Source organism: Camelus ferus, chromosome 7 (assembly GCF_009834535.1).
Source record: "Camelus ferus isolate YT-003-E chromosome 7, BCGSAC_Cfer_1.0, whole genome shotgun sequence".
Taxonomy (NCBI): Eukaryota; Metazoa; Chordata; class Mammalia; order Artiodactyla; family Camelidae; genus Camelus; species Camelus ferus.
The window spans coordinates 19,367,990-19,394,783 of NC_045702.1; the positions used below are offsets into that span (position 1 = coordinate 19,367,990).

The following is a 26,794-nucleotide window of genomic DNA, read 5'->3' on the forward strand; positions in this document are numbered from 1 at the left end:
AAGCAAAGAAAATCCAGCCAGTGTGTAACATGGTAATGAGACAATCTTTTCTTTGTTTGGATTCTGTTTAAGAAACATTGCTACTCTAAGACCCTCCAATTTGTATTCTGGAAGGATGATCATATCCTTCCTGTTTAGATCTAAAACCTACCTGAAGTTTATTTTGTGTATCACGTGTGGTAGGGACTATGCCTTAGATTTTTCCTCGTAGATAGACAGCCAACACGGTACTATTTATTGAAAATACCAGCGGCTCCTTTGTCTTAGAGCAAGTGTGTGTGTGTGTGTGTGTGTGTGTGTGTGTGTGTGTGTATTTCTGAATTTCTGAGTTAACCAGGCTGTTTCATTGGTTTATTTATCTTTGCCCCAATAACACATTCACTTAACTGTGATGGCTTTATATGTTCACAGTCAATAAAGTCTTTTTACTTCATTCTTTACTCTGAAGATTTCCTTGGCTATCACTGATCATTTGAATGTTCACATACAACATCTAGAATAAGATTATTATTTCCACAGATAAAGGAAACTTGCTAGGATTCTAATTTACTTCATTAAAAGTATAGATGAATTGGGAAAAATTTGGAATCTTTAGAAAATTTCCAATCTTTAAACATACACATTTTTTCATTTTGTACGTTGGCCTTGGATCCAGAGGATAAGTGAGTAAATTCACTTATTAATTTCAACAGCTTACCTACAGAGTTTTCTTCGATGTGCACAATTAATATTTTATATTCTCTGTTGTAATTCTCCTATCCTTTACTTCTCTCTGCCTTACTGCTGGCTACTTACTGAGTCCACATTAAATAAAAGGGGTGTTGATGCAGTTCATTAGGTTTATTTCCTAACTCAGAGGAAAAGCTTTTTATTATTTCACCATTAAATATAATGTTTCTGTACGTTTGGGAGATACTCTTTTTCAGATTAATGAAGTTCCTTTCTATTGGAGGTGTGTTACGTCTTTTTGTAGGGAACAGATCCTGAGTTTTACCTTTTTGGTGGATTTTTCCTTTCCTTGTTGTTCTATAGTAGTTCCCATGTGCCTATAAGTGCTTTGGCACCATACCAATATTGCTGCCACCAGTTTCTATGTGGCTCAAAGGTGTTCTTACGTCGTTTCATATTTGACCTTTGTGTGTGTGTGTGTTTGTGTGTGTGTGTGTGAGAGAGAGAGAGAGAGAGAGAGTTTGCATGTTTGTACTTATGTTTAGGTAGTTTAGGTGTGGCTCTTGTAAGTGTTTTGTAACTTGATTTTTTTTTCTTCTAATGTGTTTAACTCCTTTAGTGTCTTACATTTACATATAATGTGAGAGTTGACATATATACACTTATTAATACAGCTTGATTTGTATATTCTGTTTATCAAAAAATTTATTTGCTTCTTTATTTCTCCTTTTTCGCCTTCTGCCTGCTGTTGGATTAGTAATGCTGTTAGTTTCTTTTTATGTATCTTGTAATTTGGGGAACCATATATTTTATGTCTATTTTTTATGATTTCCCTGAATTGATAATATCCAAGTTTAATTGATTCTTACAGATTTAAAATGACTTAGGGCTTCAGTTCTCATCAATAATATTAGCACTCTACCTATCTAACACGCCTTTCTCCATTTACTCATTATTTTTAAAAGACTTAATTTCCCCCTTTTAAAATACCAAAATAATTATTTCATAATCTTTAGGTTATAAAATTTATTAGTGTATTTTTTCAAATTATACATCAATATTATTTATATATACATATTTGAGTTACTTGTGGGTTGCCTTTTATTATTATTGAGGAATATTCTTTAATAGTATACTGAGGATCTCTAGGTCTGCAATACTTTCTTATTTGCACATCAATAAAGTTTTACTTTTATCTCACTCATTCAAGTTAATTCTTGAAGACATAAAATTTTAGAATGACAGCTGACCCCCTCTTGGCACACTGAAGACAGCAGCTTATTGTCTCTAGATCTTTTGCTGTTGATAAGAAATCATGTTCAGTTGAATTGTTGTTCCTATGTATGTAATTATTTTTACCCTTGCTAACTTTTAATATTTCCTCTTAATCTTGAAAAAAGTACATTATAAAAGTCTAGCAAAAACTGCCTAATAGACAAATATAATTATAGCTTCTATTAAAAATCACAAAACTTATGAAACAAAAAAACTATAATGATCCAAGAACGATAGATGTAAGAAGAATCAACTTATTTTAATCACAATTTTTTAAATTTAAGATAAAATAAATCAACGCACTTTATCAAAAAATTGAATCAACATAAAAATCTTGGAAAGAAAAACAATAATTAAAATTTTAAAATAGATGGAATAAATGGTAACTTGGTGTCAGTCACATAATAAATGTACATTTTATTTATTTTTAAATTGAAGTACAGTCAATTGCAATGTGTCTATCTCTGGTGTACAGCACAATATTCCAGTCATGCATATACATGCATATATTCATTTTCACATAAATGTGCATTTTAAATATAGTTATGAAATGCCTAAAACATGGTGAAGAGAGAAAAAGAGAAGAAATCTGAAAGGGTAATTAAGAGCCATGAGATAGGTTAGTTGACTACAATGCTGTTAGAATAGAACTTCCAGAAGTTCTAGACACAGTGAAATGTAGAGAATGGAGAAAAGACAACAGTCAGAAATAATTGTTAAGAATTTACATTCTTTAATAATTTTTTAAATTTATCTATTCTGTTTTCTGAGTATATTTTTAATCTAAAGATTTATGTCATCTTCAGTTATGAAAAAATTTTCATTTTGCTTGGGTGTACAATTATCTTATGTATTACACTTATTAGACGGAAAGAATATAATTTAAGGACTTAGGTCTGTTTTCAATTCTGAAATGTTTATGGTGAAATCTCTTCAAATACTGTTTCATTTTCTCCATTCAGTTTTTGCTCTGGAAACTTTATTATGTCTAAGTGCAGCCTCTAATCTATTATTTGTGTCTTTAAACTCCACCTTCAAAATATTATTCCTTTGTCTGTCTGTATTACAGGACGAGTGGATTCTTAATGTGACCTTCCAAAGTTCTACTTCCCTCCTTGATTCTAGGTCTGGAAATTATCCTCTTTATTGATTTTTTAAAAATTATGTGGTTATATTTCTTATTTCAAAGGTCTGTCGTTGATCTCTTTTTCTACACTGATTGTGTTTTCCTGGCTTCCTTGTTTATTTTTCTTAATTTATTAACCATTTAGTAAACATTGTGCCTTTATTAATCTAATGGAACATCTTAACCATTCTTACTTATGTTAGAGTCTTTGGAAGATAATTTTATACATTTAATTTCATCTTGAATGAATTCAGGTTTCTGCTGTTGACCTTGTTTTTCAGCATGATATTTGTGAGTTTCCAAACTGTGTTTTTTAGGCTCACATTTTGAATGAAAGACTGTTTTTACTAGTATTTTTATTTCAGGTTGATCTTTCCACCTTTTCTTTCTTCCTGTCTTGTGGTTTGGAGTTTTTATGTTCTTCATCTGCTTCCATGAGCCCCTCTTACAGAATTAGGTCCCAAACAGTGTCTCAGGCGCTGGAGATCTAATGACAGAGCCAGCACATAGTGACTTCCTGACAGACACCTTATCCAGCGGCCCAATAGCTGTGTTGTTTTTCTATTTAGTTTTGACCTTGTTTTATGAACCCAACCCAAGCCCTTAGTTTCAGTCAATCATATTGGTACCCATATCCCAAAATTTGTCTTGACGCCGTAAAAGCTGAGTTCTAGGTATGATTTTTCTGATTTCATACTTGGAAAAAATCATGTTTTTGATTAATTTCTGATACATAGAAGAATTGTCTCATTTTAAACTCTGTTATGTATTTGGGGGTATGCATTTTGCATCTTATTTCCGTATGTTTGAAGTATAGGAGAACCTAAGGACTCATTTTGAGCATAAATATTCATTTTCTTCTTAATGAAATATAAACCTATAAGGTAAGTACAATGAAAAAACTGTTCAGCATCATTAAGCTTCAGTTTCTGGGAGAAAATAGAGATTAGTGAAAACTGGTAAATGATAGAAGATCTGCCACTATCTTCTCATTAGCTTCAGCTGACTATTGCTTACAATGAATTTTAAGAAAATAAAAATCTCCCATTTTTTAAAAGAAGACAGTGATCCCAATTTTTATGCAAAATCTACTAATTTTTAAAATTGATCAAAAGGTAAACATTTTAAATATCACTAAAAAACCAATTTTCAGATCAACATCACAGGGCTATGGTCAGGATTAGAGCCATGAATTACTGATTTGTGGCCTCTGGCATAAATTCTCATTCTGTATGAGCATATAATTTCTCTTTCCTTCTCTACCCCTCAGCTCTAAAATTTTTGTCCTAAGTTCAGTATTTTACTTACCTGTCAGAAGAACATGGGAAGCAATCAGACATGGATCTCGGAAGTCATCCTGCTGGGATTCCAGGTTGACCCAGAATTTGAACTTTTCCTCTTTGGGTTCTTCTTACTCTTCTACAGTCTCACTTTGATGGGCAATGGGGTCATCCTGGGGCTCATCTGCCTGGACTCCAGGCTGCACACCCCCATGTACTTCTTCCTCTCCAACCTGGCCATTGTTGACATAGCCTATGCCTCAAGCACTGTCCCTAAGATGCTGGCAAATCTTATAATGAGGAAGAAAACCATCTCCTTTGCTCCGTGTATACTTCAGACTTTTCCGTATTTGGCATTTGCCATCACAGAGTGTACAAGTTTGGTGGTGATGTCCAACGATTGGTACGTGGCGATCTGCCACCCCCTACATTACACTGTCATCATGAACTGGAGAGTGTGCTTGGTCCTGGCTGCCACTTGCTGGATATTCAGCTTCCTCTTGGCTCTGGTCCATATTTCTCTCATTCTGAAGCTACCCTTTTGTGGACCACAAAAAATAAACCACTTTTTCTGTCAAATCATATCCGTATTCAAGTTGGCCTGTGCCGACACCAGGCTCAATCAAACTGTCCTCTTTGTGGGCTCTGTGTTCGTGTTAGTCGGGCCCCTCTGCTTGGTGCTGGTCTCCTACACACGCATCCTGATTGCCATCCTGAGGATCCAGGCAGGTGAGGGCCGCAGAAAGGCCTTCTCCACCTGCTCCCCCCACCTCTGCGTGGTCGGGCTCTTCTTTGGCAGTGCCATCGTCATGTACATGGCCCCCAAATCCAGCCATTCTCAAGAGCAAAGGAAGATTCTATCGTTGTTCTACAGTCTTTTCAACCCTATGCTGAATCCCCTGATCTACAGTTTGAGAAATGCAGAGGTGAAAGGTGTCTTGAGGAGATTTCTGGGGAAGAAGAAATGAGGGTGAGGGAAGGTGTGGAATATCCTGAGTGCGTGAGCCTGTCCTCATGATTCTGGGTCCTGACGTCCCTCTTTGAATTTATTAATTTAACAAACCCAGTACTGTTTATCTTTAGACTTCTTATAAAATGAGAAAAGAAATACTCTTCTGGTTTGAGCCATTGATAGCAACCCTGAGTTAAACATTATGAAACAAAAAATCGCAGTCTAATCCTAGTCATGAACACAGATGCAAATATCTTAAAGAAAATACTAGTAAAACAGGTCCATAAAAATAAAATTAAATTATGATAAAGTTTTTATCCTGAAAATGCAGTAATTGTTTAACATTCAAACAATGAAAAAAAGTGTGTCACATTAGCAAATTAAAGGATACATATTAGTAGAGTGAAGAAATTTGACAAAATTCGACATCCATTCATGATAACACTCTTTACAATCTAAAGATTTACCCCCAATATAAATAAAATAATAACAAATTGACTTGATATATTTCATAATTATAATGGAATTTTACAAAATGCTACCATAAGCAATAGAACTTAAGTTTAAAGTGCTTAAAAATAAATCTAACAAAGGATGTACAAAACTATAAAGAGATAATTAGAAAAAATTATTGAGAAATTCTGGTAACTAAATACACAGACATATGATGTGAGATATGCCAGGTGCTTGGATTGGGAGACATAATATTACAAAGATTCAGTCTCTTCAAACTGATGAATATATTCAATGTAATTCTACTCAATATTCTGTGATATCTTAGAAGAATGTGTAGGTATCTGCAGGACTTGACAGGCTGATTCTAAATTGTAAATAGCAAAGGCTAGCCCAAGCACCATTAAAAAAGGATGAAATGCTAAGTGGGAGGATTTCACAACAAAATGTACCATGAAGTGCAAATAAGCAAAGCAGTGTGGTCTTCATCCAGGAATTGGCCAATAAACAAACTGAACAGAATACAAAGCACAGAAGCAGATTCTGTCATTCTAAACACTTGCTGTATGAGAGATATGGCACCGCAGATCCCCGGAAGAGGAAGGGATTTGCAGAAAATGGTTCTGGCAGAAATCAGTAAGCATGAATGCAGAAAGCTCATTCTTGATGTTCTCAAGGTCTAAATGTCAAAGGCAAAACTATAAAGCTTTAGAAGACTTTAAGGGGAAGGATTTTTAAATTAATATGCAAAATTATTAGCCAGCAGAGTAAACATTGATAAATTTGACTAGATTGGACTTAAGAAAGTCTATTAATAAAGAGCATTAAAAAAGACTGAAAAAGACGAGAATCCTCTTCTACTAGATCTTCTAAGTTATCAGATTTCAAACATCACCTCTTCAAAGAGAGCGTATTTCAGAGAGTCTCATTTGTCTTGATTAGGTGACTTTCTACCATATCACTCAAGCGTATCTTTTTCAGGGTATTATTAATCTGAAGTTATCTTTCTTTGTATTTCTTCATAACTTCTCAGTTTACTATCTCTAACACAGAAGATCACTGTATGCTTCCTCAGAGCTGTGTCCATAGCACTCAGAGCAGAACTAGGCACAGACAAGGCCCTCAGGGAATCTCTGTTGACAAACTGACCAACAGGCATCCCCAGGAAAGGGTAAACACACCCACTGTCTCCCACAGTCCTCTTGAAACCATGGAGCAGAGAAGTTAGAGGGGACACAGATACATTTTTATGGTCTTTTTAAAATTTGCACTTTACTCATAAAAACATCAAGGAATAGAGACTTTGAATAATTTACCCATGATCATTGAGACAGTGTATGAAAAGGTTAGAGCTAAAACACAGGCAGTCTAACTTCAGACCCTGTAATAATGCTATGCTTAACCCTGTGTGCAAGTGTAGTTCACATTAAGGATCCAATGATTCCAGACAAAACACAGACATGTCTCTCCTCCAACCTTAAGAGAGTCATCAAAGTCACCAAAGGAGGATAAAGGCAAGATAAGAGTTGAAAGAAAATGAGATATTTAATTCCCCAAACAGTTTACAAAATAAATTTAAATAATCAAAGCACCATGAAAAATATTGGGGGGGGGGGGGGTTGGGGGGTAGAAGGTGGCAATATGGTTGATGAACCATTTTCAGATATTTGGTCCAGAGAATTTTTCTGACAGAACAATACTTAAAATTGATAAAGAAGCAAAGAAATGTTTCCTTTTTATCAGGAAAGAAAATGTTTTCCTGAACTGTTTTCTCTCAGTAAATTTCCCCCTGTATTCCATTTACCAAATAGGGACAAATGGCCATCTCTGAACTAGTTACTGAAAAAGAGGATGAAGCTGACAGCTTGATTTCGATCAGTTCCCTGTGAGTGAGGCCCCTTTCTCTGATAACTTTACCACTTAATACCTGGAGGAAATCAGTACTAGGTCAGCAAAGAAGGGGCTAATTACTATATATATATAGTGTGGCAGACAACCCATATATATAGTGGGTTTTCTGCCCTATAAAATATATTATAGGGCAGAAAACCCACAATATCTGCCAAATGGCTTAAGTTCTGAAGCAAATCTTCTTAAATCTTGAGAATGAAATTGAAGTGTGCTAATTTTCTCATCCTTCAGTTCTAGGGGTCTAGCTGATACTGTCTCAAAATAATGCATTATGTTTAAAACCTAATGGCTACAACCTCTAAATACAATGAAAAATTATATCAAGGAACTTGCATTAAGAATTTATTCAGTTAAAAAGGATTCTGAAGTAGATAAAGTATTTAAGTATACTAAATATATTTAGTACATAGTAGATACTTTTCCTTCTGCTACATAGAAATGCTTATATATGTACACCTGTATATACATAAAAATAGCATGAGGAATATGAATCAATTTTTATAAAAAATATTTATCATTATCTATTTATCTTTTTAGCCTTATAGTTCTCTGAGTGCAAAGAGGTATGTAGGGTTCCACTAACCAAGTGTGTGGGCGATATGGGTGTAATTTGCTGGATTGCTTAACTTAATTTCATGCTGAGGAAATATTCCCTTTACACAAAAAATAACAGCTAAAATACTTTCCTAAAATATCCTGTGATTACGTTTTTGTTAAATAATTTGTCCATCTGTCCTATTAGCCTGGAACCTGTATATATTCATGAAGAAATCTCTGGAATATTAATCATAAGAAGCAGTTCAGGTGATTCAATTTGGAATACTTTTAGATTTTTTCCTTACTATTTTTTAGAATTGCTTTATTTTGTATTACCGAGCTTACGCCCTTTTTACAATGAAAACATTCCATTATTTCCCTAAAAGTGGGTGGAGAGAGAGGATGGTAAAGAACGGAGGAGACTTTAAAGAAGGTACCATGAGTGCAGCTCTCCTGTTTAGCCCTAGGATGTGAGTCAGAGGACTGCAGATTTTGTCTGTTGACCAATGGGATCCCTTTTAAAGGCTTACAGCTGCAAGTAATAAAGGTGGTGTTAACTGATTGCCTACTTTTCCCCTCTGCTTGGATTCTTTGTGCCTGTGGATAAGGCTTTCTCCACCTTTCAAACCTCCTCAGCCACGTCAGTGATATATTCTTCTCTTCTTTCTGGACTGGTTGCTTTCTAGCTATCCCATCTGCCTTTACCCTGCCTTGCGCTCCTTAGCATGTTAATCTCATATCTTTCTCTTTCTTGGTTTACTCCCTTGTTTTGGTGGAACACATCCTACAATAGCTTCCTATAGTTAAAAAGGTGTACTGTGACAGAAGTTACAGTAAAAAGAGTCATCAACATTTCTAATTTCTTATCATTGTTTATAACATTTATCTTTTTCAGAAATGACATTGAAATTCTATGTGCTAAGGGAACTTTAAAAAAAATAAGAAAAGACTCAATTCTGTGTAGGAAGAATTTCTGTCTCAGAGATGGCAAAATATTAAAATGATATTTAGGTGCAGCTGTAGGTATTTGTGATCTGCAAACTCTCTTATCTCTAAATTGAATTTCATTTAATAATTGTCCATCATTAATGATGGAGCCAAATGTGCTTTGCAATATTCTTACTAAATATAAAATGTTGATCAATATAAATGTTAAGTAGACTCAAGAAGTCTAAGACTTTCCAGAGTAAATGGTTTTGTTCTAGCCAATTCAAAGATTAAAAGCAAAAAAAAAAAAAAAAAATGGAGAGGGATCGTGACACCCCTTTGTATCTACAAAGCTGTGTTAATTGTCACCATATTATCATCATCAAAAGAAATAAAAGTGGTAATTATGAATGAACTTTTACCAAATTGTTATCCTTTGTTCTATCTGATTATTGGTGAGTAAAACTTATTTTTCTATAATAATCAAGTTTTGTTTGTAAAATACAAGAAATATGAACAATAAAAATATTAAAAAGTAAAAAAAAAAATTAAGCACAGCCTTGAAGGATGCTCTGAATGCTTTTAGTCTACCACAGAAGGGAGTCCAACTTGGTTTTAGATAGTTGAATGGTCACCATGAGTGCTTTGAAGGATTGGCATTATGTTTGGAGTCAAATGGGTAATTCCTTGAAATAAGGAATAAGAATTTCAAGAGTGGGAGTATTGGGGAGCAGGACTTGAATGAAATAGAGAATGTGTGTTGTAGAGTAGGAAGGTAAGTGGAGTGAGGCTCTATTGGACACACAGATTACAAAGAGAAAATAACTAACCATGATTTACCTCATCTTAAAATGCTTATTCTGCTCTCCAATACATTAAATATATCCTTTTATCTAGATGAGCTCCTTCCAACACAGTTTAAGAACTAAGACTCTCTAGAGCACTAGATTGAGATGGACTCTTAAAAAGTTAGAACTAAAAGGACTTTCCAATCATCAAACATTATCACTTAGTGCACAAGATAGAGACAGGAAGACAGATCAAGAGAAAGATGTTCATTTCAACTGTAGGGCTTAACCCACAATGAAGAAAAATATAGCTCTTACATCTAATGATGTTTGAAAAGGAGAGCAAACTAAAACAAGGTGAGGTGTATCTAAACTGCCAAATCAAAAGTATCTGAAAGTGAAAAATGGGTGGTGATTATTTGGCAACAACATTTTCTCCACTGGGAGATACCTGTTTTCCTGAGATGATGTCTTAACAGGGGTCCATGGGGCCCCTCCCATGACAGATCAAGAAATATGGCCTCTCCTCTACAAACAGGAGAATTTAGAGAATAGAGCCAAGTTAAGACTGATAAAAATAAGTATTGAGAGAAGTTAATATATGACACAGTCTTGAATTTTCTATTTTCTGTTTCAAGGGCTTATATAGTTTAAAGACATCCTGGCCTTACCCAATCTCAAGCAAACACAAACACACACACACAGATCCCCCCAAAATGTACGCACTATTCCCATGGGATACTGAAAGACCTAAAGGAATAAGCATGTGAGATGCACCCATTGGTTCACCTACAGATAGGAAAGCAGCAAACACTTTAAATCTCTCTGGGGAGGATGTGAGCAGAGGTGATAACACATGGTTCTGTCCTCTGAGTCACTATTTGTGTCTGCAGGGAGGAGGTTGGGTTCAAGTGATGCAGAAGAAGCCCTCACTTGCCGAAGCAAGTCCATCACAAGTTCTGTACTGAGAGCTGTGTGTCTGGGCTTCATCTCTGATGAGGCCCCCGTGGAGAAGCATCAGCCCCAGTCCTCCATCTGCGTGAGGCTTCTCCTCAGACCCAGGCCATGTTGAGAAGAACACTGGTTCTACCACTGTGAGTAAGAGGGTTCATTAGTCCCTAGAAGGGTTTGCAGGTGGAAACAGGAAAGGCGGAGTGAATGAAACCACTGGCCCCAGGTACTAGGGACTTAAAGCCTCCCCTATGTCCTAAGCTTATCTTCAGACTATGATCCTGAGGGTATTTCTAGGAACCTCTACCTATCGTGACCTTCATGCCTCTGATCCTCCAGGATCCTCGTCCGTGTCCCCTTCATCATCCTCCTGTGTCAGCTCTTGGCTTTGTCATGACTGTATCAGAGAAGAGGAGTCAGCTATCCACCCACATAGGACAGGGTCTGGCTAAAGGGCTACAAAGAACTTCAGGGACCACATGGCCCAGGTGCCTCATCTACAGATAAAAAATGGTGAAGACAGAGGTAAGAGGTTTGCTTCCCCAGCATCTGTTGGCATACAAACTCTCCTTTTGTTTTTTATTTGAGCAGAGGAATATTATGATTCTGTAACATGCTTCCTTATGATACTGGATCCAGAATTTATTCTCCAATGATGGCTTTCCAATCTCTAATAATACATCTTAAAACACTTAGTAAGTTGCTTATGTAAGTTAACTCATTTGACTTTTCAAATGTCCCATGAGGTAAGGCTTATTATCCACTGCAGTTTGTAGCTGGGGTGGGGGAGACAACTGAGGAATGGAGAGACACAGAGAAGTCACGAAACCAGCCTGCACCAAAGCCAGGGTTTGAACCCAGGAAGTCGGGATCAGATTCCATGTTTCTTAATTTTTCACACAATGCTATATATGAGGATCAAGCTGAGTATTGAAGTAACTAATGGAGGTGGAGAACAATTTCTGAGTAAGTGTGAAAACTGGACAAATCTGTACTCCCCCAGCGTTTTGACTTTGACAGCCCCAGGGTTCTCTCTCTGAGTGACAGTAGAAAGTTTTAATTTAGGTCAGTGCGAAATATCCTCAACATGGCTCCTTTCTTCTCGTAAGACTTACTTTCTTTCATGTTGATATGTTTGGCATAACAGAATGGCCATTTAAATATTAAAACCTATATTTTCTTCTTCAATCCAAGAGGATTGAGGTCACTTTAAAGGACTCTTCTATTTCTTAACATTCATTTTTAAAGTTAATTTTAAGAATCAGTATATAAAAACATTAATAGAAATGAGAGTAAAGTGATGTCTTTTCTATTTAAGCTCAAAAATAACCAAAAAGAGACAAGATAAATGTGAAAGAGTTTACAATACCATGATTTTGTTCAATCTCTAATCCCAGTGATTTATGTTCTTCCTGGAATTGTGGTCCCTTTAGTACAATTAGTAAGAACTAACATTTATTTAACTCCGACTGTGTTCCAGTTTAGTGATATTTATTCTTCACTTTAGCCTTTTAGACTCGATTGTAACCATTTTCCAGATGAAAAGAATGAGGGTGAGACTCAGTGACTCAAGTTCACATGGTTCACCTGCCCAGTTGAGATGGGAGTGATGCCCTGACCAGCACTGTTGACCCTGCAGTTTTAATCCTTCTTCAAGGATCTTGTTCTTTTCAGTCCCTGCTCATTTTCCTGCTGTGGGAAAGCGGAGCAGTATGTCCATGAAACGTTTCCTCTCACTCTGTGCACTGACGACCTTTCTTTAAGGTGTAGCAGGGTGGACACTTAAAGACCTCTTCATTACAGGTGTTTGTCTCTTCATTGTATCTGTCACAGGCTTTTTCTCAGGTGAAAAAAAAGAATCTATCTTCTTGAACTGCGAAATTCAAATATAAAGCCATGCCAATATTTAAAAGGAGAAACATGCTTTCACCTCATGCTGTATTTTTCTGCTATCTTCATTGTCAAAAATGAGCTGATCCATATGATTGTGCATTGATAGCCACCACTGTAGAGCTGTCTCCTCATGACCTTCCTACCAACCTGTCAAAAGTGCAGGTGACATCCGGGGTTACCTATGGTTTGTCTGGAGTTCACACCTGATGAAAGGAGTCAACCCACTTGGCACTGTATTTGCTTCCTTATTTATTGCTGCCATTTGGAAATAGGTTTTTCTTGGCTAATGGTTTCTTTCAAAATTTCTTACCAAAAATCTTACATAAATTCACGAGTGTTTGGATTTTGAACTTTGATTAGTCAAATGATTCTAGGCATTTGGTAAAGGAAGGCTAATGTTGTGCATGTGGTACAGCTGAAGCATCCACATGCTTGCTATCCTAGATCCCTGCACCGGGTGCAGTAGGAACACAGGTGCTCACATCACCGCTGAGCACCCTGGGCTCTTCCTTGGCTGCTGTCCCAGGATCCATCGCAGGCTCACGCAGGCCTCCTTGGTCCAGGTCCCAACTCAGTCTGCTTGTCTTTCCCCTTCCAGCTCTCACCCACACTTCCCCTCCTGGAGGTCTCCTATGACTCCTTCAAACACTCTCCTTGAAAAGAAATTTAGTCTTTCCACTTCCTCTGTCTTTATAGCTCTAAAGAAATGCTAAGGAGACTTTTCCTGAATTAATTTTCTAATTTTCTGTTATTTTATTCTTTGCTTCCTTAATGACAGAATGTGCTTATTCAAAATGAGACTTAAAAATTCACAAAATATCCATCCCCTTGACATCCCAGGGATTAAGAACTCTCTAAGCCAACCTTTCAGCTTGCTTCAGAGGGACTAATTAACATAATACTTGGTGTATCCCCAAAGTGCCATATTCCATTCTGTCATTGGATTTGTATTGTCCAGAAAAGTGGACAATTTCCCATTTTGTATCTGCTCTTTGGATCAATCCAGTCAGCAGTATGTATCCATTAATTTTGTTCTGTTTACATGAATTTATACATAAATCAATTAATAAGAATGACTAAAAGTATACCTGTCAGCTCAAATAAAATCAATTCAGTAACATTTCAGTGACTTGGTAAGATATTTTACTGAGTACAATTTGCTGACATTTTGGGAGCTCCAGTCAAGTGTTCACTCAAGACCTTGGAACTTAGTGTAAGAGGCCACCTGCTTGTAAGAGGAACACCAAGTCCACGTAGGCATAGACACAGATGTGCACGTGCAGGAGGGCAAACGCCTCTGAAATGTGCAGTCTCATGGCACTCTGATCAGGTGTGTCTACCCGTGAGCACACTGGTAACCCCAGGAATATAAATAAAGGGAATTCACAGAGGCAAATGCTGGCTTGTGTCACTGGGGTGGTATCTGGGGAAAGAGGAAGTTTTCGTGAGCTGACCTTGGATACGTGATCCCTCTATCAAACAGGCTGATTCTAAGTGACTTATTCTAAGTAATTGATGCAAAGATTTCTGGACTAGATGACAGTCAAATTCCTTGTCACTTCTGACTCTGAATTTATAGGTACTTGTTTTATTATTTTCAGTGTTTTGGTTTTTTAACCTGAAATCCCCAGAAGCTACTTTATAGGTAAGAAAAGTGAAGGGCACTGAGAGGTACTTGTCTGCATGACAAAGGTCACGTTGACCTGTGCAGCATCAGAGCTTGGCTTTGCTTGTCCTCCTCCTCACATTTTGGTGAATGTTGCACTGATTTTCAACCTGATTTAAGATCTTTTTTTCTCATTAGGCAACAGAAAATCTTGATCTTTTTCTCTATTTGGACAGAAAAAATTTCTAAAGAAAAACGAGATTGAGGTTTTTAATTTCCCCTTTCCTGTCAAAAGTTAACTATTGTCATAGTGCAATCACTTATTTCTCCCATTTGAAACTCTAAGAAAATCTACTTAAACTTGAGATTTCTGTTAAACTTGGTATTACTCAGGATTGAGCAAGAATAATATGCAACTTTAGTTCTATTTTACATACTGGATTTTTCCAAAATGGAAATGTCTTATTTTCCCCCTGCACAAGGCATAGTGTTTATTAAAAAGCAAACAAACAATAAGCTAACGATGTACACAAAAGGAAGACCCTGCGTAATCCTGCTCTCGGAGTTAATCAGTATAAGCACTTTGATGCTTAACTTACAGGATTTTCTCACATATTTGTAAATAGGCCCCCAGACACAAGTATAGATGTGTTTATATTGTAAAATATAAATTGAAACATATTATATACACACTCTTTGACTTACATATAACATTTTTCATTTCACCATATAAAGATCCATATTATCCTTTTAAATGGTGATGCATAATATTCCATGTTCTAAAAACTAGCCGGATATTTTATCCATCTCCAATTCATAAGCTGTATATCAATTCCAAACTTTCAAAAGTATAGCAGGATCACAATGAATATTTACAACCTCTTGGTCATTATGGTTTGGATACATTGGATTTTTTTCTGTTCCCAAGACTCACCAAGTCCCTTCCTGCCCAGGACTCCGTCTCTTCTGTTCTCCTGTGCACGGAGCAGCCTGGTTTGGCTGCTGTTAGGGTGGACTCCCCTTCATCATTCAGATTTCACCCTTGTGTCTCCTATTTAGGGAGACTTTTCCTGACAGTCCCATCTAAAGGAGCCCCTTCAAACCAGGTCAGTTTCCCTCATTTATTTTTCTGTTTGTTTCCTCCACACTACTTTTTGATGTGAACAAGTATATTATTATTTATTTTTACACCTGGTATTTTACAGGTATAATTAAGCATAACTTCATCTTGCTCCAAGTCTGAAAAAATATATTGAGAAATAGACGCAGAAATCAGGTAGAAGTTAAAAGTATATTTTATTAGTGAGGCTTATTGAGAAAATATGGTTTCTCTCGTTAACAAAATTTAAAACAAATCCCAACCATTAGCCGACCCCACCCCCAAATGGGACAGAACATACTCCTGTAGGATTTAACCTGAAGGGTAGAAATGTATATGACAAAAAAGGAGAGCAGAGAAGGGGCATCTGGCATCCTCAGCTCCTTGTTCCTGTCTCACAAGTCATATAAGTCAGAGGAAAGAGAGGGGCAGGTAACACAAGGTGATTCCATCCAGGTTAGAGAGGTTTCTCCACTAAATGGACATGTGAGGTTAGAGGAGGATATATCACCCTGCTCTTCATTGTCTCCTGGTGGAATATTCCACCTCATCCACTGCTCTTCCTTCAGAGCTTAGATCGGAGGCTGGAACAGGTGTTGCACTCAAGGAATATGTGTTAAGGAATTGTTGATACATAAATTCAAATGGTATAAAATTATTCACATATTGATTTAGCAAAAGCTAAAATTGGTACTACGCAGTATTGGTGATATTGTGGTACAGAGGCGTAATTCTTATACCCTGTCAGAGGGAGAAATTGGTACCAATATTCTACACTGAGGTTGGTAACAGGTATCAAAAGTTTTGACAGGTATCTATCTTTAGTATCGGCCGTATCACTTTTAGAACATGTCCTAAAACAATAACCATGCGTATAGATAGCACTTCAGTTTAAAAGGTTATTATTGTCAGTGCTACTAAACATAAAGGAAATAAGAATTTCCAACAATAGGAAATTAAATAAATTGAGATATAATAGAATATTTTGCTAATTTAAAATAAGATCTGTAAAGTATTGATTTAATATATAAAAATCATTATCATATATTAAATGAAAGTGGTAGGTTTAAGACACTATAATAAAATCCCAATTTTAAAATATGAATTAGGGATCTAAAGTTTTCTGAAAGAAAACACCAAAATTGTTTCTTAAATATTCTTTTGAATTTGAAACTTTAACCTAATTAAAACATGATAGTTCAGGTTGTTTCTGGGAAAAAAAAATATGAGGAAAGTTAGAGACAGCACCTGGTTACGTGGTTTCTCCAAGTGATGTGATGTTTCCATCCATCCCTTTCATGACCAGTCCCCCTCTGGATAGTCTCAGGCACCTCCTAGGAGGACCTCCCAAGGGAGAACTAACCAACTGATGCTCTAGTTGATCTCACTCCCTGTAACCTCCTCACAAGCCATCAGGACAGCAGTAGGTGGTCAGCTGGAAACAGGCGATAAGGAAGGACTTCAGGGAATTTGATGGCATTGGGAGATGTCATAGCTGGGAAGATGTCATGATGACAAAAGATGCTGTCACAGCAGAACATATGATTAGCTGTGAGATTTGTCTCTATATAAAATTAAAAAGACAGAAAACCCTCAAACCAAAAAAAAAAAAAATTAGAGTATGGTTGTCATCTTTAAATATATCCACTCTTAATGTAAATTCATTTTCCCCGTTTGAATTGCAATCTTGAAAAGGCTGCAGAAATATTATGATATTTAACTGCATTTAAGACAAGTATACCCATGTGTTCCACGCATATAGCCAAGAATTCTTTCATTTATGCCTAAACTTCAGTATCCAGTGCTGATGAAGAAGCAAATAAAACTCTCAGGATAAAACTACAACATCGGAGATGCAAATGAGGCACCAGAATACATTACAAGGGAGTGTTAGTCAGCTTCTGAAAATAAGGGGCTTACAAAGTTATAAATCCACTGCAAAATTGAGAAGTTATTTCGAAGAGAATTTCAAAACTCCAATAAATGGGTAGAAAAGCATGTGAGAAATTGAGTGGGTACATAAGCAACATATAAAGAACAGAGGATCCTCATCACTTCATATCTTGGACCAAGAAGTCAAGCAAGCCTAGAAAATGACACTACCTCCTACTGCATGTGGTTTGTCAAGGTCATCCCTCTTCTAACTACATTAAAAATCAAGACTAATACTCTTTTTTTACTGAAGTGTAGTCAGTTACAATGTGTCGATTTCTGGTATCCAAGCACAATGTCCCAAGGTCTAATACTCTTGAAGGGAAACCAAGAAACTTGATTTCTTCCAAACAACTTAAGTATGCACATGTGTGTATGCTATTAGGTAGACTATATAGTAATAAATCCTATAATGTTATCTTAAAATATATTTTATCTATAATAAGTTCTAAGATTCTAATGTCCATTTGATACAAAGGGAAATTTTTGATAATTTGTATGAGCAAACCTATTTAGTTTAAACAATACAACTAAAAATAAACTATAGAAAATCCGTCCAAAGTAATACATTTGTAAATGTCAATTTGTAACATTCAGTAAATATTTTGTGTCTTCATTGCCCTACATCTCTGACCTTCCAGTCGTGGACGTGGACTTGCCTGTCTGCCCAGGAGCATGGACGGCAACCAGACGTGGATCACAGAAGTGACCCTGCTGGGATTCCAGGTTGATCCAGCCCTGGAGTCTTTGCTCTTTGGACTTTTCTCTCTCTTCTACACCCTCACCCTTCTGGGGAATGGAGTCATCCTGGGGCTTATCTGCTTAGACTCTAGACTGCACACCCCCATGTACTTTTTCCTGTCACACTTGGCCATAATTGACATGTCCTATGCTTCCAACAATGTCCCCAAGATGCTGGCAAATCTAGTGAGTCAGAAGAGAACCATCTCCTTTGTTCCTTGCATTATGCAGACATTTTTATATCTAGCCTTTGCTCACACAGAGTGCGTGATTTTGGTGGTGATGTCCTACGATCGGTACGTGGCGATCTGCCACCCCCTCCGTTACACTGTCATCATGAGCTGGAGAGTGTGCTCGGTCCTGGCTGCCACTTCCTGGGTGTTTAGCTTCCTCCTGGCTCTGGTCCATGTGGTTCTCATCCTGAGACTGCCCTTCTGTGGGCCTCGTGAAATCAACCACTTCTTCTGTGAAATCCTGTCTGTCCTCAAGCTGGCCTGTGCTGACACCAGGCTGAACCAAACTGTCATCTTTTCAGCTTGTGTTTTTATCTTACTGGGGCCCCTCTGCTTGGTGCTGGTCTCCTACACACGCATCCTGTTCTCCATCCTGAGGATCCAGGCAGCTGAGGGCCGCAGAAAGGCCTTCTCCACCTGCTCCTCCCACCTCTGCGTGGTCGGGCTCTTCTTTGGTAGTGCCATCGTCATGTACATGGCCCCCAAATCTCAACACCCCGAGGAGCAGCAGAAGGTCCTTTCCCTGTTTTACAGTCTTTTCAACCCTATGCTGAACCCACTGATCTACAGCCTGAGGAGTGCAGAGGTCAAGGGTGCCCTGAGGAGAGCGCTGTGGAAGGAGAGGCCAATGTGAGGGATATCAAAGGGCAACATGTGAGAGGAAGGGCTTTGCTTTCTCTGAATTATGGTAGGTGACTTTTTTGCTTTGTGCTGTAATAATGCCACAATATAATAGAATATTATAAACCTAAACATATGATGAGAAACTCCATAGACCTTAGAAAGTAAGATAGATGAATATCTTCATGACCTTGGGTAGGCAAAGATTCTTAAAGATGATCCAAAAAGCACAAGACATAATATTTGAAAAATTGGTAAATATTGGACCTTTACAAACTTAATCATTCTGCTCATCCAAGTCACTATTAAGAAACAAGAAATGCAAATCACAGGCCGTGTGCTCTATATTTTTAAAAATGTGATGGTCAATCAAGTGCGGTCACAAAAGGCTTAAGAAAAAACTAAGTTTATTATACAGTCAAGCCCTAGAGACAGGAGGCGTGGCCCTGCATGGTGGGCCATGTGAGGATGACACCAGAGTGGTCAGGCAGAAGACAGGACAGGGGGAAGATTTCAGCCACTGCCTTTATTGGCATTTCTGCAGGAAACATTGAATAAAGGGGTGTATACGATCTAGTTGGAGTTCTTACAATAGATAAACGTTTACCATGTAAAGAAGGAAATCATGTAGATTGAAAGGCATAGGAGAATTATAAAGGTGAGGATTACTCTGATATTTAGAACCCAAGTTATATTATTTTCAATTATTTCAAGTCTCTCTGGCCTCTCTTCTCCCTTGAAATACAAAGAACCCTTGATTTCAGCCTGTGAGGTGTGTGCAGAGAATCAGCTGACCCAAACCAGGACTGCTGACCCATGGAAACTGTGAGATAATAGATGTGTTATTTTAAGCCCTTAAATTTGTGTTAATTTGTTGCAGCAACTAGAAAACTAAAATACTTTTGGTATGAGATAAAAATCATTCGTTACCAGCTCTGGCTCTTGCTGGACTGATGATTTATCATGCAGTCCAATGGTACTGTAACTCTTTGGTATCAGGACCTCTTTGAACTCTCCCGAACATATTTCATTTATGTGGTTATATTTGCTGATGTGTGTCATATTAGGAATTAAAGCTGAGATTTTATTAAATATTTACTTTTAATTCATTTAGAAATATTTCCGTTATACGTTAACAGAAATGATGTATTTTTATGAAAACTTACTCTTCTACAAAACAAAAAAAAATGAAAAGAATAGTTAAGTTTCACCTGTTTGAAACATTTTTAAATGTTTGGCTTAGAAGACAGCTAGATTTTATATCATCTTCTGCATTCTATGTGTTGCAATACATGTCATGATGGTTCTGGGAAACTCCACTGAGAGAGTGAGAATGAGAAAGGCAAAAGGTGTCTCAATATTATTGTGAAAGTAGTTTGAGCCCATGGGCCCTTTGAAGGTTCTCGGAGATTCCCAGGGGTCCCTGGATCACACTTAAGTAATTGATATCTTTATCTTTTTAAAATTTATATTTATATAATTATATATAACATACATATTTTTCTATATAATTATATATTAACATACATGATTATGTTAACATATAAAATATATATAAATAATTTATATATTGTATATATTTTTGAATTTGTACTTTAATTTCAGTCTCCACATCTGTAAAATGAAGACAGTGATGGAATTAAACTGTGTGGTCAATATAAAGCATTTGGCATATTTTCTGAAACATAAGAAGGGCTCAGTAATGGTTGCCAGTGGATATTAGACTCCTTCCTCGTTTGAATCGCTGAACCCCATCTTGGCTTGGGGGATCTGTTCTCTCTCAGGGTTGCCTTCTCAGGCCCTACTGGAACCCACCTCTCAACCTATCTAAACATTTCAGCTTATTGTATACCTTCATGGGGCTTATAGAGGAGCATGAATTCATAAAATGAATCATTGAAGAGTCTGGCTATTGTAATTTGTTGCATCTGTCTCAGGTTTATAACTCTTGAGATACTTGAAAATATGTGCAGAAACAGGATGATGCCAGTATCTGCTTTGCCTGTTCCCTAGAATTTTTCCTCCGAAGGAGAATCAGACATGATCTTAGCTCTCCTCCAGAGAGAAAACTCAGGGTTTTCCCTCCACCCCTTAGAGAGAAAATAAAAAAGTATTATGTCTCATGATCCTTTCGGGAATCCTGAATTCTCAGTAGAGACTCAAGGATTATTTCTATTTATCTGACTCTAAAATAAAGCATGCTCCTGGGGTTCTTTGAAGAAACTTGAGCAAATCCAATGAGCAACTCCTCCTGTATCTGGGATTCAATCCTCTGAAAGCTGTGAAGGGGCAGGATTCTACACCCATTTCAGAGGTACATTTCTTACCCCTTGGTTTTTTTTCTAGGTCAAAGAAGATTCTTGTGAGAAAATCGAGAGCTAATGTCTCCTGGTGCAGAAGAAATTAATTTATGCTGGGAGGTGGTTTTCAGTACATGTAGGTGAGATAGGACAGGATAGTAGCAGATATCACCATGACTATGTGGACAAGAGTGACATCTCTGTGCGATCTTACCTCCATGCTCATATTGTGCATTGTAAGTAGAATGGTAGATGTCCCCCTCCCCTACTTTAGGAACTTGGCCTACTGTGCGGTGGGCAGGGGACCCTGAACTCCCTCCACCTCTCTCTTATGACCATCTCCCAGGATAACTGAGTGGTGATGCTCAGAGCTAGCACAACTGTCTCAGTGAGAAGGGGCTTAGGGAATAAAATGCTCCACCAGGAACTGTCTCTCAATAAGGCTCTGAAATAGCTGAGTTAATGAAGTGACTTTATACGTTAGCTAGCCTAAATGGGGACATTGGTGTCCAGGGAAACTTTTCTTGGTGGAAAATAAAATTCTAGAAACAGCTACAGTACGTATTTTCTTTGCTGACATAAGAGGTTAGTTTGCCATGCAGTTACTTCTTTTTGGAACCCTCTCAGGTTATAACCCTATCATGGTGCTTATTAGACTTGAAGTCACATTGTAGATACCTTTCCTATCACGGAATAGGATAGAGTGAGTGCCAGCATTCCTGACAAGAGGTGCAGTAAATAAACTCCGTACATCAAGAAACATTTGAGCTGCAGGACTGCCCAGGTGGAGAGAATTGCTCGTGCTGACTGTGCAGACCTTTTGCTGTCAGAGCTGTTACTGTTTTATTTACTCTATTGGGAAGGTGAAGTTTTTGGCATCATTTTTGTGATTTTTTTCTTTATTCCAGCACTGTGTCTGTTTAAGAGTTTTAATCGATCTTCAATTTTATTTTTTATGTTGTTTGTTTTTTTAACAGCAAAATGGTAGTAATCGTAATGAAAAGGGATTAAAAGATTTATTAATTCAGACATAAGAATAACTAGGCTTAAAAGTTAATAGATACATGTTCCCACTGAATAGTAATAGACGGAATTACCTTCATCAATATTACTGTCCTTTATGTTCAGAGATTTTTTGTTTTAGACATTGCTTTTTGATCCAACTGTGTCTGAGTAGAATTTTGCAGTACAGAAGTTGCTATCTCACACTATATGTAATATAGGAATATTCTTTAATAATAGCAAAAATCAATGTCACAAACAATGCACATTTATAGAACCTTCCCAAATACAATCATATTTATGGAAGTGAAAGAATCTATGATTTTTGTCTCTCTTTCATTTTCCAGTGATCAAATCCTGTGAACTTTTCTAGCAAAATGGAAACCATGCTTTGGTCAATAGAAACTGGCAAATAGAAAAATGTTTAGTATATGCATTTTTTTGAACTAAAAATGACAGTCATCCATTTAACAAACATTTCCTGAGTGCCCATTTCACCTAGAATTATGCTAATTGTTATAAGATATAAAGATGTACAAGACATATTATCCACCCATAACACATGTTATTTGGTGAAAGGGAATCTCAGTTCAAATAAATGATATTTGATATAAGGCCCCTATTTATCTTTGGTTTTATCTTGAGGATTATTGGTATCTTCACAGTGAGAATGTAACTCTTAACTTTTATATCTGACCAAACCTGTACATTGAATGGGTGCCTGAAGAGCCTCGCCCTATGAATCTACACTAGTCGCAAGAATAGAAAGGGTCCCTCTTATAGGCTGTCCAACAACTAGCCTTGTAATGGGGCCCAGGAAAGAGGAAACAGGCTGCCACCTTTCTCTTTATGGTAACTTGTTGTAAAGTGCAATAAAATGGTTCAAGTGAGGCGGGCCATGACCCCACCCCAGCACCCCTTCACGATTATGCAGTGGGGGTGATGATAGGCCCAGTTTTCAACCAACCTAACCTTTTTGCATAACCCCTATGCATTCACCAACTCAATACATCCCAACCTGAGAACTTACATTTACTTAAGTCTGATATTCTGCAACAAGGTATACAATAATTCTCAGCATTTTTAAAATTACTGAATTCATCCTGTACTCATAAACATTTTTTTTAAAAAGTATGAACTAAAATTATATCCATCCTTTTAAGAGATTTAACTTATAATTACCTGGGAGAGAATACGTTATCTGCTCTATTGGCCTTTAGGACGTGTGTGATAAAATGGCATTATATTTATGCAATACTTTCTTTTAACAGTTATTGATTGATTGATTATCAAAGTATAGTTGATTTACAGTGTTGTGTTAGTTTCTGGTGTCCAGCATAGTGATTCGGTTATACATACATATTCTTTTTTATATTCTTTTTCATCATAGGTTATTACAAGATATTGAATATAGTTCCCTGTGCTACACAGTTACACAATATTTTAAAGTGATATGGTATTAATTATGCTAAAATATTGTTAACTTGTAATTGTTCAACTTGGTAAAAATCTTCCCTCCCTTTAATATATATTAAAAAGTGAAATAATTACAGGTACCATCTCCTAGGAGAAAAAGGAGTTCCTCTCAAGCAAGAAACTGGACTTAAGAAGAAAACACTAGATTTAGATACCACCTGACAAACCTGTAGCTCTTGTTCTTTATGATATAAGATGTGAAGATGTCCAGGAAGGAAGTCTGAATAGCGGTGTTAGGGTGGTTTCTTTCACATGGAACCACAAATGTCACAGAAAACTGTGTCAGCTCCCTCAAATTAAAGGGTAGATGGCTCAGGTAGCAGTTAGAAGAAGAGAATAATACTAAGAGAGAATTTCAGACTGGCAACCAAACAGCTACACACATTTTAAGTCTGGTTGCACTTAAGCTTTGTGGAGTCTTAATTTCCATTTAATGTTTTTCTTCTTTCTCAGTATTTAATATCAAGCTGAGACAAGAATGAACCAAAGGAAGCTGATGTTAAGCAGATTTTCACCGAGGTATTTGAAGAGGATCCGTGGACCTTTGGGAGCCAGCATGATGGAACCGCCCATAAGCGTGGGACAACCACGTAAGAAGGGTGGATTTATGATTGCAGAGTCATGACTGTCAACTCAGACACCTTTTCCCGCTGGGTGGTTTCTTACAGACGTGTCTTCAGACTTCAGGGGCTTTTGCTTGTTTAATTTTTAGATGACTCTGGGTGAACGTATATGGGAGTTCTTTGCATAATTCTTGAAACTTTATTGTAAGTTTAAATTTATTTCATATTAAAAGTTAAAAAAAAGGTAATCAATTTTGAGGCGTAGGGGAAGCCACCAAGTAGGACAAGGATACAACCTTTCTCTGAGCTCATGTTGAGATAATACCAGTTTTCATTGGTTCTCCAGCTCTGACCTTTCTATCACACTTCAGTCCTGGACAAACGGTCATTAAGGAATGGGAAGCAACCAGTCATGGGTCACAGAATTCACGTTGGTAGGATTCCAGCTCAGTGCACAGATGGAAATGCTTCTCTTCTGCATCTTCTCCCTGTTCTTTGCCTTCACCCTGCTGGGGAATGGGGTGATCCTGGGGCTCATCTGTCTGGACTTAAGACTACACACCCCCAGGTACTTCTTCCTCTCACACCTGGCCATCATTGACATCTCCTATGCTTCCAATAATGTCCCCAAGATGTTGGCAAACTTAGTGAGCCAGAGTAGAACCATCACCTTTGTTCCGTGCATACTGCAGACTTTTTTGTATTTGGCTTTTGCTGCTACAGAGTGCCTGATTTTGGTGGTGATGTCCTACGATCGGTTTGTCGCGATCTGCCACCCCCTCCGTTACACTGTCATCATGAGCTGGAGAGTGTGCTCGGTCCTGGCTGCCACTTGCTGGTCATGTGGATTTATTCTGGCTCTGGTACATGCAATTCTCCTTCTAAGGCTGCCTTTCTGTGGCCCTCAGGAAGTGAACCACCTCTTCTGTGAAATTCTGTCTGTCCTCAAATTGGCCTGTGTTGACACGTGGATCAACCAAGTGGTTATCCTTGCTGCCTGTATGTTTGTCTTGGTCGGCCCCCTGTGCTTAACGCTAGTCTCCTACACACGCATCCTCTGGGCCATCCTAAAGATCCAGTCAAGGGAGGGCCGCGTAAAGGCCTTCTCCACCTGCTCCTCCCTCCTCTGTGTGGTTGGACTCTTCTTTGGCATAGCCATGGTAGTTTATATGGTCCCAGACTCCAGTCAGCGGGAAGAGCAGGAGAAAGCACTGTCCCTGTTTCACAGTCTCTTTAATCCAGTGCTGAACCCTCTCATCTACAGCCTGAGGAACGCTCAGGTGAAGGGAGCCTTGTGCAGAGCACTGCAGAGGAGGTCCATGCAAGGGACATGCAGTGTTGTTAGATGGGGTGTTTTCTCTTAAAATATGCAGGTTTGCTGAAGGAAAAGCTCAGAAAAATTTCCCAATTAGAAGTTTGATATAAATATAGTGATTGTCCAAATTCTAGTTCTGAAAATGGGGCAAATGTCCATGAAAAGCACATCTTTTGTCCCTTTATCTTTAGAGGTGGCTGTTATCAGAATATTTAGGGTTTCTTTTAAAAAATATTGAACTCTGTTTTTTAAAGCCAGGAATATTAATATATGGAGAAAAAATAAATTAAGAAAATTACATTAATACATTTATCTGGCTTATGTATTTAGGTATGTCTATCATACGTATAGGAGTGAGATCATCTGGTATGTGTCTTTCTCTCTCTGACTTATTTTACTTATCACAGGCCCTCAAGGGCCATCCGTGTTGTTGCCGATGGCAAAATTTCCTTCACACAGTTGTGTGTGTGTGTGTGTGCGTGTGTGTGTATAAAATTTTCTTTACCCATTCATTCATTGATAGACAGTTTGCTTCCACAGCTTGGCTATTGTAAACATTGCTGCAGAGAACATGGGGGTGCATATATCTTTTTGAATTAATATTTTTGTTCTTTTGGATAAATACCTAGAAGTGGAACTGCTGCATCATATGGTAGTTCTATTTTTAATTTTTTGAGAAACCTCCATGCTGTTTTCCGTAGTGGCTGCACCAGTTTACATCCTCACCAACACTTGTTATTTCTGTCTTTTTGAGAAGAGCTGTTCTAAAGTATGTAGGGCAATATCTTATTGTTGTTTATTTGCATTTCCCTAATGATTAGTGATGTTGAGCACCTCTTCATGTACCTTATGGCCATCTGTATGTCTTCTCTGGTAAAATGTCTATTCAGATCCTCTACTCATTTTAAAATTGGTTTCTCTCTCTCTCTCTTTTTTGTTTTTTGTCTTTTTTTGCTATAGAATTGTATGATTTTGGACATTAAACCCTTATCAGATGTATGAGTTACAAATATTTTCCCCCATTTGATAGATTGCCTTTTCATTTTGTAGATGGTTTCCTTTGCTGTGCAGAAGCTTTTTAGTTTTATTATAAAATGTATCATAATGATGTTAATTATTCTCTATTTTTTGACAAGTCATGAAA

At 37.3% G+C, this 26,794-nt stretch overlaps 3 protein-coding genes across 4 annotated transcripts in view; all 3 read left to right on the forward strand.

Annotated features, from left to right (window-relative positions):
- Nucleotides 1-26,221, forward strand: part of LOC102510491 (olfactory receptor 2A2) — a 92,131-nt gene extending 65,910 nt beyond the window's left edge. For both annotated transcript variants that reach the window (XM_032483558.1, XM_032483559.1), the window contains exons 4-6: nucleotides 10,812-11,012; nucleotides 11,209-11,394; nucleotides 24,226-26,221. In XM_032483558.1, the coding sequence (XP_032339449.1) occupies nucleotides 24,731-25,699 (969 nt within the window). In that variant the 5' untranslated portion in view covers nucleotides 10,812-11,012; nucleotides 11,209-11,394; nucleotides 24,226-24,730 and the 3' untranslated portion in view covers nucleotides 25,700-26,221. The remainder of the gene's footprint in view (nucleotides 1-10,811; nucleotides 11,013-11,208; nucleotides 11,395-24,225) is intronic.
- On the forward strand, nucleotides 4,392-5,318 carry LOC102508314 (olfactory receptor 2A12). The gene has a single exon (XM_006191437.2). It carries the CDS (start codon nucleotides 4,392-4,394, stop codon nucleotides 5,316-5,318), a length of 927 nt encoding a protein of 308 aa, XP_006191499.2.
- Nucleotides 18,071-19,008, forward strand: LOC102510265 (olfactory receptor 2A14). The gene has a single exon (XM_032483560.1). The coding sequence runs from the start codon at nucleotides 18,075-18,077 to the stop codon at nucleotides 19,005-19,007; it is 933 nt and encodes a 310-aa protein (XP_032339451.1). The 5' UTR covers nucleotides 18,071-18,074; the 3' UTR covers nucleotide 19,008.
- Nucleotides 26,222-26,794: the final 573 nt, after the last annotated feature.

Excerpts from the sequence above, each read along its gene's own strand:
- LOC102508314 (XM_006191437.2), top strand. The coding sequence starts at position 4,392 with ATGGGAAGCAATCAGACATGGATCTCGGAAGTCATCCTGCTGGGATTC.
- LOC102510265 (XM_032483560.1), top strand. The coding sequence starts at position 18,075 with ATGGACGGCAACCAGACGTGGATCACAGAAGTGACCCTGCTGGGATTC.